The following is a 12,500-nucleotide window of genomic DNA, read 5'->3' on the forward strand; positions in this document are numbered from 1 at the left end:
TTGTTTACTTTTGAAAAGTTGATTTGTATTCGGTTTTAGCAATATTATCATTAGTTGTTTACTTTTTATCAATTAAAGTTGATTTTAGTTTTTGTTTTCATCAGTTGTTTACTTTTGATCCTGGCAATTCAAAGTTGATTTGTATTCGGTTTAGCAATGTTTTCATCAGTTGTTTACTTTTGATCCTTAGTTGTTTTATTCGGTTTTTTGTTTTCATCAGTTCCTTACAATTCAAAGTTGATTTGTATTCGGTTTTAGCAATGTTTTCATCAGTTGTTTACTTTTGATCCTGGCAATTCAAAAAAGTTGATTTGTATTCGGTTTTAGCAATGTTTTCATCAGTTGTTTACTTTTGATCCTGGCAATTCAAAGTTGATTTGTATTCGGTTTTGCAGTGTTTCATTTGTATTGGCAATTCAAAGTTGATTTGTATTCGGTTTTAGCAATGTTTCATCTGTTGTTTACTTTTTTGATCCTGGCAGTTTCAAAGTTGATTTGTATTCGGTTTTTAATGCATCAGTTGTTTTCATCAAAAGTTGATTTGTATTCGGTTTTAACCAATTATCATTGTTTACTTTTGATCCTGGCAATTCAAAGTTGATTTGTATTCGGTTTTAGCAATGTTTTCATCAGTTGTTATGGCAATTCAAAGTTGATTTGTATTAGTTTTAGCAATGTTTTCATCAGTTGTTTACTTTTGATCCTGGCAATTCAAAGTTGATTTGTATTCGGTTTTAGCAATGTTTTCATCAGTTGTTTACTTTTGATCCTGGCAATTCAAAGTTGATTTGTATTCGGTTTTAGCAATGTTTTCATCAGTTGTTTACTTTTGATCCTGGCAATTCAAAGTTGATTTGTATTCAGTTTTAGAAATGTTTTCGTCTCTTTTTTTATGTATGTGGGCGGGTGCCACAAAATTTAATTTACATTATCATTATTATTATTCACAAGATGAACCCGGTTCATATGGAACAAGCCCATAGGGGCTATTGACTAGAAATTCAAGCTTCCAAAAATACTGTGTTCATTAGAAAGAAGTAACAGAAGGTTATAGGGAATACAGGAAGAAAAGATCATTCATTAAAAAAGAACAAATAAATGAACAAATTAATAATTAAATGGATAAAAATGGTCAGGTTCAAAAACAATAATGATAATGATAAATACAAGTGAATTGTTTAATACTGCCGCTTTCAGTATTATTACTATTATATTACTGTTTTTATTATTATATTTTGCAGGGCGAGTCAGCCAACTCCACCATAACTATTACCTGCGCAGATTTTAGGATCAACAGTTGTGCCTTCTCTACAGTAGACATTAGCTATGGCGACTATTCCTCAAGGTGAGATACTGACATAAAATTAGTTTTTTAAATAAAAAATAAACTTAATTTAAAAAATACAAAAACAAGTTCCGTATAGTTTTTACATTACACTAAGCACTTTTTAAAAAATTAATTTTGCAATATGGAACCTGAGATGTAATTTGCTACGATTGTGACGCAAACATTAATTTAAGTCCCAAAAAACGTTCAGAAACCTCTTCCTTACATAAAGGACATCAAACAGATTCCTCAACTTGATTCTGACCACCTGACTATGTTGCAGGGAATGCTAAAACCCAATAGTATCTCAAAGGTTAGTTTCCACAGCCAACCAATCGGCTTAAGGAGTCAGTGAGCCAGGTAGTTGTGACACCAGATAACTGAAAGGTCCCATCAACTGATATCATTCATTTCCAGGTACTGTGGCGAAGTGATTGAACTCACAGAGACGAGCGTGTCCAATGCTATGAAAATTGTGTTCGAAGCCAGTAGAAAAGGGAGTACGGCGGCAGGATTCACCTGCACAGTCACTGCTAGCGGTAAAGATAATTGTCGTTGGGGAAAGTCTGCGGCACAGCATGACATGTCGTAAACATGTTGGCATCTTATCGCACACGGATCACAAACATGTTGAATACAAGTTACTGACCTGTCCACACAACAGTAAGACATGTCATCAGCACGTCGGCAAAATAATGTACACAGATCACAAACATGTTGAATAAAAGTTAATGACTTGTCCACACACCAGTAGGACATGTCATAAACGTGTCGGCAACTTGTTGCACACAGATCACAAACATGTTGAATACAAGTTTACGATTGCTAAGTAGCCCTAACCAGTGCTTCCTACGACAATCCAACACATGCCATAAACATACGGTATAAATTATTGCACACAGATCACAAACATGGTGAAAACAAGTTTAAGACTTGTAAGTAGAGTGGACGCACCCTTACAATCTTTTTTTTTTTTTTTGTCTTCATTACCTGTTCCTTAACATACATTTCATTCTTGATTTTTCCGTAGACTTGCGTTGTGAGAAATCCGTTCAATTGTATAGTTATTGAATATCGTCTTTCTGTCACTCAAAAACGTATCTAAGACAACTTTCCAGAAGATGGTTTTAAGCAAGATGCAGATAAACTAGAAAGTTTGCGAGAATCTAGAATGCTAGGAAATAGACTTTTTCCTTCAGGAATGATGTTATTTTTTCGGAAACAGCAGGAAACAGAATTCTTCCCTTTCAGGAAAGAGGTTTTATTTTAAGAAAAACGTCAGGAAACAGATTTTCCTTTTACGGTATAAGTCAAGAAGAAAAAAGATCTATTTTGGAAATTTTTAGAGATGAGAATTTTTATTTTAGGAAATGGCGGTGAATGGATATTTTAGCTTACGTTACAAATGACTGATTATACCTATACCTAAACTTTTGTTGTATATTTCTTTTTTTAACAGATCCCAGTGCACCTGTAATTCCTCCTCCAGCTGCTAAAGCATTATGCAGTAAGTATTCCGTGTGTGTGTGTATATATATATATATATATATATATATATATATATATATATATATATATATATATATATATATATATATATATATATGTGTGTGTGTGTGTGTTTAAATGAGAGAGTAAACGTTGATATTCTTGATGATTTAGGTGACAGAGTCCAGGCACTTGATTTCATTTGCAGACTTCAAAGTGACTGGCATCGGAGAATATGGCGTATGTGTGTGCCAGTGTGCGTGCGTGCGTGCGCGTGTGCACTTGCGTGTCATACGTAGATACATACAGATGAAAAAAATATTGACCAAATCTGGAATGCACCGTAAATGTAGATAACTAATCCGTCGCCAAAAAGAAAAATACACTTTCCAGCCAGAAACTTTCGAATTGAAATTTCTTCTGACAACCTTGCCAACCAACGTTTGTCGTTCCAGACTGCGGCGTTGTCAATCGGCTCGCGAGGATCGTGGGAGGGACCCAGACAGGAATCAACGAATACCCCTGGCAGGTGGCGCTTATATCAACGAGGTCGACCCGCCCATTCTGCGGTGGTTCTCTCATTTCCGCCGGCTGGGTATTGACTGCATCTCACTGCGTCCAAGGGTAAGTTTTCAGAACTGGAGTTTTCGTGGCCATAACCAGCTGTCAAAAAGGAGCTAGATTTGTACCCTTTGGCCTAGTCATAGTCATGCCTCCTGTAAGAGCTCTGCGGAAAATCTGTTGCCTTCCTTATCTTAACAGCTCTTTAATCTGTCTCTACAGTCTTTTTACCAGTCCTCACAATATTCAGTCCCAAATAAGTATAAAACCAAAACATACTCTTTATTCTACCAGGCATTCATTACCAATACATAATCATGCAAACATACATAATATGCACAAGCTTACACTCAAATATACAGTAATTGAGTGAGTAGGTTGACTATATAGCCTACATAATGACTGTGAATATGATAGTCCACCCTGGCAGTTCTTACTACTATCCTATGAGTTATTAAAAACCTCTATTATTTACTTATAACATTCTCTTCTTTAGAATATATCAAAGCATCACAGAGACTAACACTTGTGCCTGTCTTATATTTATTCTAGCTCACCTCTGAATATTGTCATTCCTGTAGCTAGTGAATCAGCATCTTACTACACTTCTTTTGGCATGAAAATGAAAAATGCGTCATTGCAAACCAAACCTGTACTTCAGCCTTTGGAAACAGTTCATGAAATCGTTCATCTTCTGCTAAGGCACCATATATTCCCTCCCATGTCAAGACCAGAGGTCATTATAGCATGGGCCAACTAACTGTCGGTACCCAGTAGAGTTTCCATCTGCTATTTCTTATATAAGTTTCAAAATTTAAATGAAGATGTCACGATACTTTTCTTTAACTAAAGAGAAAATCAACCGTGTCATTTTCACAGTTTTACGGACTCGAATGTTGGCTATTGTCATTTATCAAGCTCTGTAAAAAGTTGTCAGTGTGACAAAATCATCTTGGCAGAACATTTCCTCCTTGTCAGATCCAACTATTCTCGAAAAATTCTTAGTAAAATTCTAGACTACTGCATCGAATGGTGATAAGTTTCATACAGCAAATGAAAGAATGCCTAAATAACTTAGAACGCTCATAAATTTAGGTTCTGAGGGCAAAGGAAAAAGAAAGTAATATGATAAATCTTCTTTCTCTCATCAGCCAGAGGCCAAGGTCTCTCAATATTGTCGTTGGAGATCATAACTGGTCAATAACGACTGAGACAGCTTCAGCCACCTATGGAGTGAAAAAGGTAAGTGTCACACTTTGAAGACTTTCTCCTTGTTGCTGAGTCTGTCAATGGGATTCTGTGGCGTCTTCAGTGATGAAACAGAAATCCTCCTCCTAAGAAGAAACGGATGGGGTCACGTTTCATGTTGGTTGGTTGTCCTGCAAAGTAACATTTCATTTTTTTCTTTCAGATCATCATGCATCCACAGTTTAACAGTAGCACCTTGGACTACGACGCCGCACTGATCCAGTTATCTGCACCAATCGCCTTTCCCGCTGATAACAGAATCGCTCCAATTTGCCTCCCAACTACAGCTTCTCTTTACGAAAGCGTCACTGCAACAGTGACCGGCTGGGGAACATTATCATCAGGTCAGTAAGTTCCTCGTTGGGTGGGTGGGTTGCGTTCTCAGCTAGCACTTTGCTGGCCGCGAGTTCGAATCTCCTACCGGCCAATGAAGAATAAGAGGAATTTATTTCTGGTGATAGAAATTCATTTCTCGTCATAATGTGGTTCGGATTCCACAATAAGCTGTAGGTCCCGTTGCTAGGTAACCAACTGGTTCGTAGCCACGTAAAATAAGTCTAATCCTTCGGGCCAGCCCTAGGAGAGCTGTTAATCAGCTCAGTGGTCTGGTTAAACTAAGATATATGTAACGTATCATCAGGTCAGTAGAACGTTGCCAGAATTTAGATCGTAAATCTGTTCCATAAGGAATGACTAGACTCGAAATGTTATTTTTCGAGCCTCAAATTCCCTACAGTTCATAACTGTATTTTTTAGTGACAATAAAAACAAAAGCTTTTCTTCCCAATCAAAGTTAAGTGCGGTGTTGTGTTGCAGAAACGTTTATTACGTAATAGAGTGAAATTCGGATAAATTGACTCGTAAAAAAAAATACAGGAGAAATGAAGTCAAACAAAATCGTTCTCTTAACAGGAGGATCCCAGCCCTACGTACTGTACGAGGTAGATGTACCAACAATGTCGAACGCAGTATGTAACCAGTCGTATGTCAATCAAATCACTCCCCGAATGATCTGCGCAGGCGTCGCTGGAAAGGACTCTTGCCAGGTGGGTACTTTTAGAAAATACTAGACTAGAATACAGAATTTAGGCCAAAGGCCTGGCGCTGGGGCCTACGAGGTCATTCAGTGCTGAAAGGAAAACTGACAGTAAGAAGGTTTGAAAGGTATGACAAGAGGAAACCTCGCAGTTGCACTATGAAACAATTGTTAGAGAAGGTGGAAAGTCAGATGGAAGAAAGAATATGAAAGGAGGCACAGTAAAAGAAATGAAAGAGGTTGCGACCAGGGGCCGAAGGGATGCTAAAAAGACCCTTAAAAGTAATGCCTACAGTGCACCACGTTAAGTACACTGATGGCACTACCCTCCTACGGGTTTTAGAAAGTACTGAATGCTTAATTTACTTTTATTTCTTAATTTCAGACAAAAAATGGTTTTCCAGTATCTTCTGTTTCTCAAGTATTAGATTAACTAGGCGTACTTTCTCACTATGCATCTGTTAATCATTCCAGGGCGATTCTGGAGGACCAATGGTGACTAACAGTCAGTCTGGAACGTACATGGAACAGATTGGAATTGTCTCCTGGGGCTACGGATGTGCTGCTCCTAATTATCCCGGGGTCTACTCTCGAGTTACTGGTATGAAAACTGGTTTTCCACAGTTCTATATCACACACACACACACACACACACACACACACACATATATATATATATATATATATATATATATATATATATATATATATATATATATATGTACTATATATATTTATGTTTTTGTTATATATATATTTATATATATATATATGTTATATATATATATATATATATATATATATATATATATATATATATATATATATATAATTAGAGATAGATATATATATAATCCTATAAGAGACAGAGAGTGATAAACGAACAAATGCAAAATATGCTGAGGTGTATTTCATTGCTGCAGAAAATTTATTAAAGGCAGCCGGGGATCTGCAGAAGGGAAGGAATATTCGCAACAGCAAAGGGTCACAGGGTAAAATTTTTGATATCTAAAGACACTGACTAAATAGGACAGATCTTTTAGACACGAAGATACAATTTGAGTTGAATGTGAGTGAAGAGATTCTACTGTACTTTTGTGAAGTTAATTACCTGTAAGATACGCAATTGCGTCAAGTTTGATAAAAATGAAAGGAAGCCATGATGCAAAATAAGGCGAGTGAACGGGTTTCAGGTTTGTTACTTCACTAGAAAATTGGATCCAGAATTTTATCAATACTTTATCGAGATATGTAATGAACATATCGTGATATGGCAAGGCAATAATATTGCATAAACTTACCCACATCCAAACACACACACACACACACAGAAACGTAGTAACAGGACCAATGTCATATCCAAAAATTGCTTGTAGCTAAGTCATCCCTAGATACGAAGCTTAGACAAATTAAAAAAAAAATAAGGATACAACATGCACATGCTACTATAATGATTATAATGTCACTAAACATTCTCATTATTCATTTTCAGAGTTCACCGCCTGGATAAAGACCAACACACTTGGATCTACTGATGTGTGTCTCCCACCACCATAAATGCAGCAAATCTTCACTAGAGAATATCATCGGCAACCAATGTCTTGATCTTGTTCAGAAAAGAATCTTTCGAAGCTGCTGTGCCTTCATCATCACATTTTATCATAAGTTGTTTGAAATTTAGCACCTATTTTGAAATGTTAAGTTCCGAAAGCTAATGTATCTTTCGACTGATTAAAATGGTTGGCAGGCATAGCTGTTCGTATCATTTCGCTCGAATTCCATTCTGCCGTTTCTGGGAAGCGTCACAGAGATCTGCTGTGAAAGCAAATTGCTGGACCTTCGTGTCTGAGGCAACGGCTTCACAACCGATTCCTAATGAATGTTTTCCACGTAATTACAAATAACCAGACCTGAAGCTCTCAGCTTTGCTTATTCTGAGGTGAGAACTTTTGAATATATATGGAATGTTATACTAACCACGAACTCTTTATATTAAAATAATAGCCAAAGCAGCTGAAATAAGTGGTCGAAACACACGGTAAACACTGATTTCTTCACCTATTTCCTTTCGGATGTCAAGGCTTCTAGAGGAAAACAATTTAAGAATATTACGAAAGCGAGAAGTTATATGATCACTGCCATAACAATCTCGAGATATGCTGGATGCGTCCAGGAGATTCTAACAATAGCCTATCTTAAGACACTGAGAACGGGTTTCCCCTCACGAAGTACAGCAAAGATTTTAACTGACGGTACTTGTGTCGAAGGTGGAACCGAACTACACGTGGTCAATCAGTAATTAATTTCGCACCGTGTCTGTATCGAAGTATGCACTTTTAATCGGCAACATTGGTTCTTAGCACTCACCAATTTCGAAATGCAATGGAATATAAAATACAGCCCAAAGGCCAAGCGCTGAGACTAGAGGTCATTCTGCTCTGAAAGGGAAACTGAGAGTAAAAAGAATTTAGAGGTGTAAGAGGAGGAAAACCTCTCAGTTGCCCTATGAAACAGTTGTTAGGAGAGGAAGGAAAGTAAGATGGAGGAAAGCGGATCTGAAGAGAGGTACAGTAATAGGAATGAAAGGGGTTGCAGCTAGTGAGAAGGGATGCTGCAAACAAATTTAAGTAGTGTCTACAGTGCACCGCATGAGTTGCACTAACAGCGCTACCCCATGGGGGGACTTTCAAAATGACCCATTTAATGTATCCTTCATTATCAACGTTAATGACAGCTAAGCGTGTTATCAACGCCTGCCTGAAAGTTACAAATAAGATCTCAATGCTTTATCCAAGGTTAAAGTACAGATAGTTGAATACAGTACTAACTGAATACAGTAATAATGAAGTGAAGTACATAAAAACATTAGTAACAGAAGGGCAATAAGGGATTGACAATGCTCGATTGTTAAATAATGATATCTTACCACTTTACGCCACAATAAACTTAACTTCAAAGATTTTATCTTGCGAAAGTTAAAATGTTTGACAGTAAACTAGAACTTAAAGCAGTTCTTTTCATTCTAAACATTGTTTAAAAGAATGGTATTATTTAAATATAAATATACACACATATATATATATATATATATATACATGCATATATATATATACATACTGTATATACAGTATATACATTATATATATATATATATATATATATATATATATATATATATATATATATATATATATATATATATATATATATATATATATATATATATATATATATATATTATTGTTAATATTAAGGTTTCTTAGTTCGCTAAACATGCACAACGAGCCACTACATGATACAAAATAATCTAAGAGGACGAATTTTTTTTTTTTTTTGTACTCTTGTTTCAGACTCTGTGTGAAACGTTCCATCTGTGCCAACAACATTTTTTTTAAGTGCTGCGTAACAAGATTGAAATTTTATTGTTTTTTTTTTATTTTTTGTGCAACTCAGGCACTGCGTTGTGCCAAAGCGCTTCGTATAAAAGAGACGAATTACTCTCTCCGACTCAGTGATCTGCTCGCAACGCCTTACGACCTGCAACTGTGACCTGCCTGCAACGCCTTCATCATGAAATACGTCTTGTTACTCGTCCTAGGCCTAGCTGTTGCCTGTATGGCTCAGCTTCCTTGCAGTAAGTTGCAAAAGAGTGGCAATGCATTCTTGCTTGAATTCTTTCTTTGTGCAGATGAGAAACTTCTTTTTCTTCAAGTTCCAGTCAGATGGACTGTCAACGGGATCTTGGTTCTAAAAGTCAGCTTTTTCATTTCTTGCTTTGTATACCTTAACTAATACTTGGAAACTGTAAATGAAATCCCTTAATTTACTGTAAATTACTGACTGGTTACACCGCAAAAACAAAATACCCATTAATTTTCGCTTTATATGATCAATTCTTGTGCACATCTACGAAACTCATTCTTTGAAATTGTCAGTGAAATGTTTATATGACCAATTCTTGTGTGTTGTTGTTTGTTCATCTAAGGAGCAGGTTTTTACACAGGGAGGGTTAGAGGTTGGTTTCAAGTCAAGAAGATACTCAACTTAGTCTTGTAACTCTGAGTAAACCATCGTTTGATTTTTTCTTTTTTTTCACATGTAAGGTACTTTTCCTTTTCCTGGCTTCAAGCCAGAAGAATAGAGATGATGAGAGGTAGCCTCTGTTCTGATGTAGATTTTCGCTTGATTACTAGGATCTTTCCTAGATAGTGACCCCCAGTACAGTTAAGGGGTCGTTATCTTGGACTAACATTTCTTGGTGGTTATTATCTTTATGATATTTACAGTCTTTTGTTTGTTTTTACTGTAATCCCCAACGGGCTTGTACTAAACACGCCGCAAAGGTGGATACATACCAGATTCAAGCGCTTGGGGGTCACTATCTAGGAAAGATACGATTTCTATAAATTTCCTTTTGCGAAAATTTGCTTTTATATTTGAAGAAAGAATATTAGTGCAACGGAGTCATGCTTCCCAGAGGAATGACTTTCTTGTTCTGATTGTTCTGTGGTGTAAGGCGTGGTTAATGTCCTTTAAGTTTTCTGCAATGGTGGTTCATCCACGATTCAGCAGTTTAAGTGTGTATGAAGCAGTGATATTTGTCTTTTCTCTTTCTGGAGGCTCCCATGTTTTAGGGATACAGCCTAATGTTTTGTGTGTGTGTGTGTGTGTGTATATATATATGTGTGTATATATGTATATATATATATATATATATATATATATATACACAGATATATAGTATATGATATATATATATAAAATGTGTGTATATATATATATATATATATATATATATATATATATATATATATATATATTATATACATACATATATATATATATATATATATATATATATATATATATATATATATATATATATATATATATATATTTCACAAACGTTTTCCCTTCTAACTGCTAAATATGAGATTCTTGCTAATCTTTTTTATTCCCTTACTGAAGACCATTCTTTGCCCTAGAGGTTAAACAGTAAACTTCCAAAACTAATTTTTAGCCACTGCATTTACACATGCGTTTCAACTTATGTCATTTTCTGGTTACTAAAACAAATCCGTGGTTCTGGTGCCGAAGTCAATTCAGAACGGTAAAAAAAAAATAAGAAAATTAAATCACAATTACAGTAAACATTTTATGCTAGCTGCTAAAGACCATAAATAAGACAATCGCAAGGTTAGGTCGTTGAATCGCTTAATTCAAACGGGATAGCAGATTTAAAATCAAAATGTTATTATATAGCAACTGACCTTGTAAACGTTCAGAGCCGATTTACAAAACATTTACATAATATACGACGTAGAATACTAAATAAGTCGTCATTTTAGTAATAGTTTTGATAATTTAGGTACTTGAATCTTATAAGTAAATACAAGAATATACTTTTGTATATATCACTCGGCGTAGGAGACGATGTTGATATTGACATTTATATACATCAGAGTATTGCAGTTGCCTGTTATCTGATGTTTTTGAAATAGATATATTTCCAGGATGAATGTCCAACCTAACCTAACTTAACCTAACCTAACCTAACCTAACCTATTCGTCATTGGTCTTTGCGTGGGAATTTATAAATTTCTATTAATTTGAAAATTTATTCTCATTTTATTTTTTTTATTTTTATTTTTTTGCCTGTACTGACATCCAACATTGTATTTTTGACAAGTAACTTTTGTTAACTGCTCTCCGTGCTCTTTTAATGCAAGTTTTCGACTTTCCTAATTATTGATGTCATGTTAGAAGACTGGAAGGGTTGTGATGCACATAATTAAATAAGCAAATATTCAATAAGTAATATTCAGGAGTTCACAACCACTTGTCTGACATATTTACAAGTATATGACACACCAGCCCTTCCCAAGCAGCTAGTTTTCTAAGCTGGGATATGTGCCATTATTTGGTTAGAAAGTTCCTTGTTTTGACTGAAATTGTCAGACACACGATGTCCTCCTCATCGTTCGGGGTCGATATAAATTATTATCAATACACAGAAGATGAACCCCATTCATATGGAACAAGCTCACACAGGCCATTGACTTGAAATTCAAGCTTCCAAAGAATGTGGTGTTCATTTGAAAGAAATAACAGAAGGTAACTGGAAATACAAAGGACATCAGTTATTAGAAAAGCAACACTAATTCATCAAATTAACAAATCCGTGTAATGCATACATATATACAATACATATATACACATACAAAGAAACGCACATATTAAACATCTAAAATCATATGCCTACTCATTCTCTTTTTTCTCTAAGTCCCCAGCAAACCCAAAGACCTCCGCGTCGGTTACATAACCGCCCACGATATCGAGATAGAATTCAGTGACCCTGACGACATCGACCGATGCCCCGTCGTAGGTTACCACGCGGAAATCGAGAAGGTCGAGCAGGCAGGACAGAAGATTCAGATCAGCTCCCACACGCCGTCAGACCAGTCGCACTACCACACTTTCATGTTCCTCAGCGCTAACACCCTCTACAAGATAACCGTCACTTCAATCTCTCAGTACGATGTGGCCTCCCTCCCGGCTACCATTGAGGCTGAGACGCTTCATAGCTGAAGTGCCCCATCCACCGCCCCCGCTTCCCCTGTGGGGATGATCTTACACCCTGCAAGAACTGAAGGGCAGGGTCGTCTCCCGGGCCGACACTGCTCAAACTCGGTGCAGTGTAAAATGCAACAATAATAAAGATTAATAACAACACATTGTCTGTTCGATTGATTTAGCCTGAACCGCTCTCAGTTGAATGTGGAATGTATAAGGAAAACGACATCTACAACTGTTATGAAAATATATTATAAGAAAGGAAAA

The 12,500-nt window shown here is 36.1% G+C and overlaps 3 protein-coding genes across 6 annotated transcripts in view; 2 read left to right on the plus strand and 1 right to left on the minus strand.

Annotated features, from left to right (window-relative positions):
• LOC136846581 (trypsin-1-like) overlaps window positions 1–7,403 on the plus strand; it is a 14,738-nt gene extending 7,335 nt beyond the window's left edge. Inside the window, exons 5-13 of the mRNA XM_067117436.1 lie at window positions 1,242–1,345; window positions 1,745–1,866; window positions 2,787–2,834; window positions 3,271–3,439; window positions 4,528–4,618; window positions 4,788–4,968; window positions 5,537–5,670; window positions 6,135–6,261; window positions 7,153–7,403. Coding sequence (XP_066973537.1) covers window positions 1,242–1,345; window positions 1,745–1,866; window positions 2,787–2,834; window positions 3,271–3,439; window positions 4,528–4,618; window positions 4,788–4,968; window positions 5,537–5,670; window positions 6,135–6,261; window positions 7,153–7,217 — 1,041 coding nt within the window. The 3' untranslated portion in view covers window positions 7,218–7,403. The remainder of the gene's footprint in view (window positions 1–1,241; window positions 1,346–1,744; window positions 1,867–2,786; window positions 2,835–3,270; window positions 3,440–4,527; window positions 4,619–4,787; window positions 4,969–5,536; window positions 5,671–6,134; window positions 6,262–7,152) is intronic.
• Window positions 1–12,500, minus strand: part of Tango11 (transport and golgi organization 11) — a 78,541-nt gene that overhangs the window by 37,732 nt on the left and 28,309 nt on the right. The window lies entirely within an intron of this gene.
• On the plus strand, window positions 9,143–12,392 carry LOC136846405 (uncharacterized). The gene is made up of 2 exons (XM_067117195.1): window positions 9,143–9,294; window positions 11,944–12,392. Exons 1-2 carry the CDS (start codon window positions 9,231–9,233, stop codon window positions 12,246–12,248), a joined length of 369 nt encoding a protein of 122 aa, XP_066973296.1. The 5' UTR covers window positions 9,143–9,230; the 3' UTR covers window positions 12,249–12,392.

The sequence above is a fragment of the Macrobrachium rosenbergii genome, chromosome 15 (assembly GCF_040412425.1).
Source record: "Macrobrachium rosenbergii isolate ZJJX-2024 chromosome 15, ASM4041242v1, whole genome shotgun sequence".
NCBI classification, from domain to species: Eukaryota; Metazoa; Arthropoda; class Malacostraca; order Decapoda; family Palaemonidae; genus Macrobrachium; species Macrobrachium rosenbergii.

Coding starts and splice junctions, on each gene's coding strand:
- LOC136846405 (XM_067117195.1), top strand. CDS start 9,231: ATGAAATACGTCTTGTTACTCGTCCTAGGCCTAGCTGTTGCCTGTATG. Junction 9,295..11,943: donor TATGGCTCAGCTTCCTTGCA/GTAAGTTGCAAA, acceptor TTTTTCTCTAAG/TCCCCAGCAAACCCAAAGAC.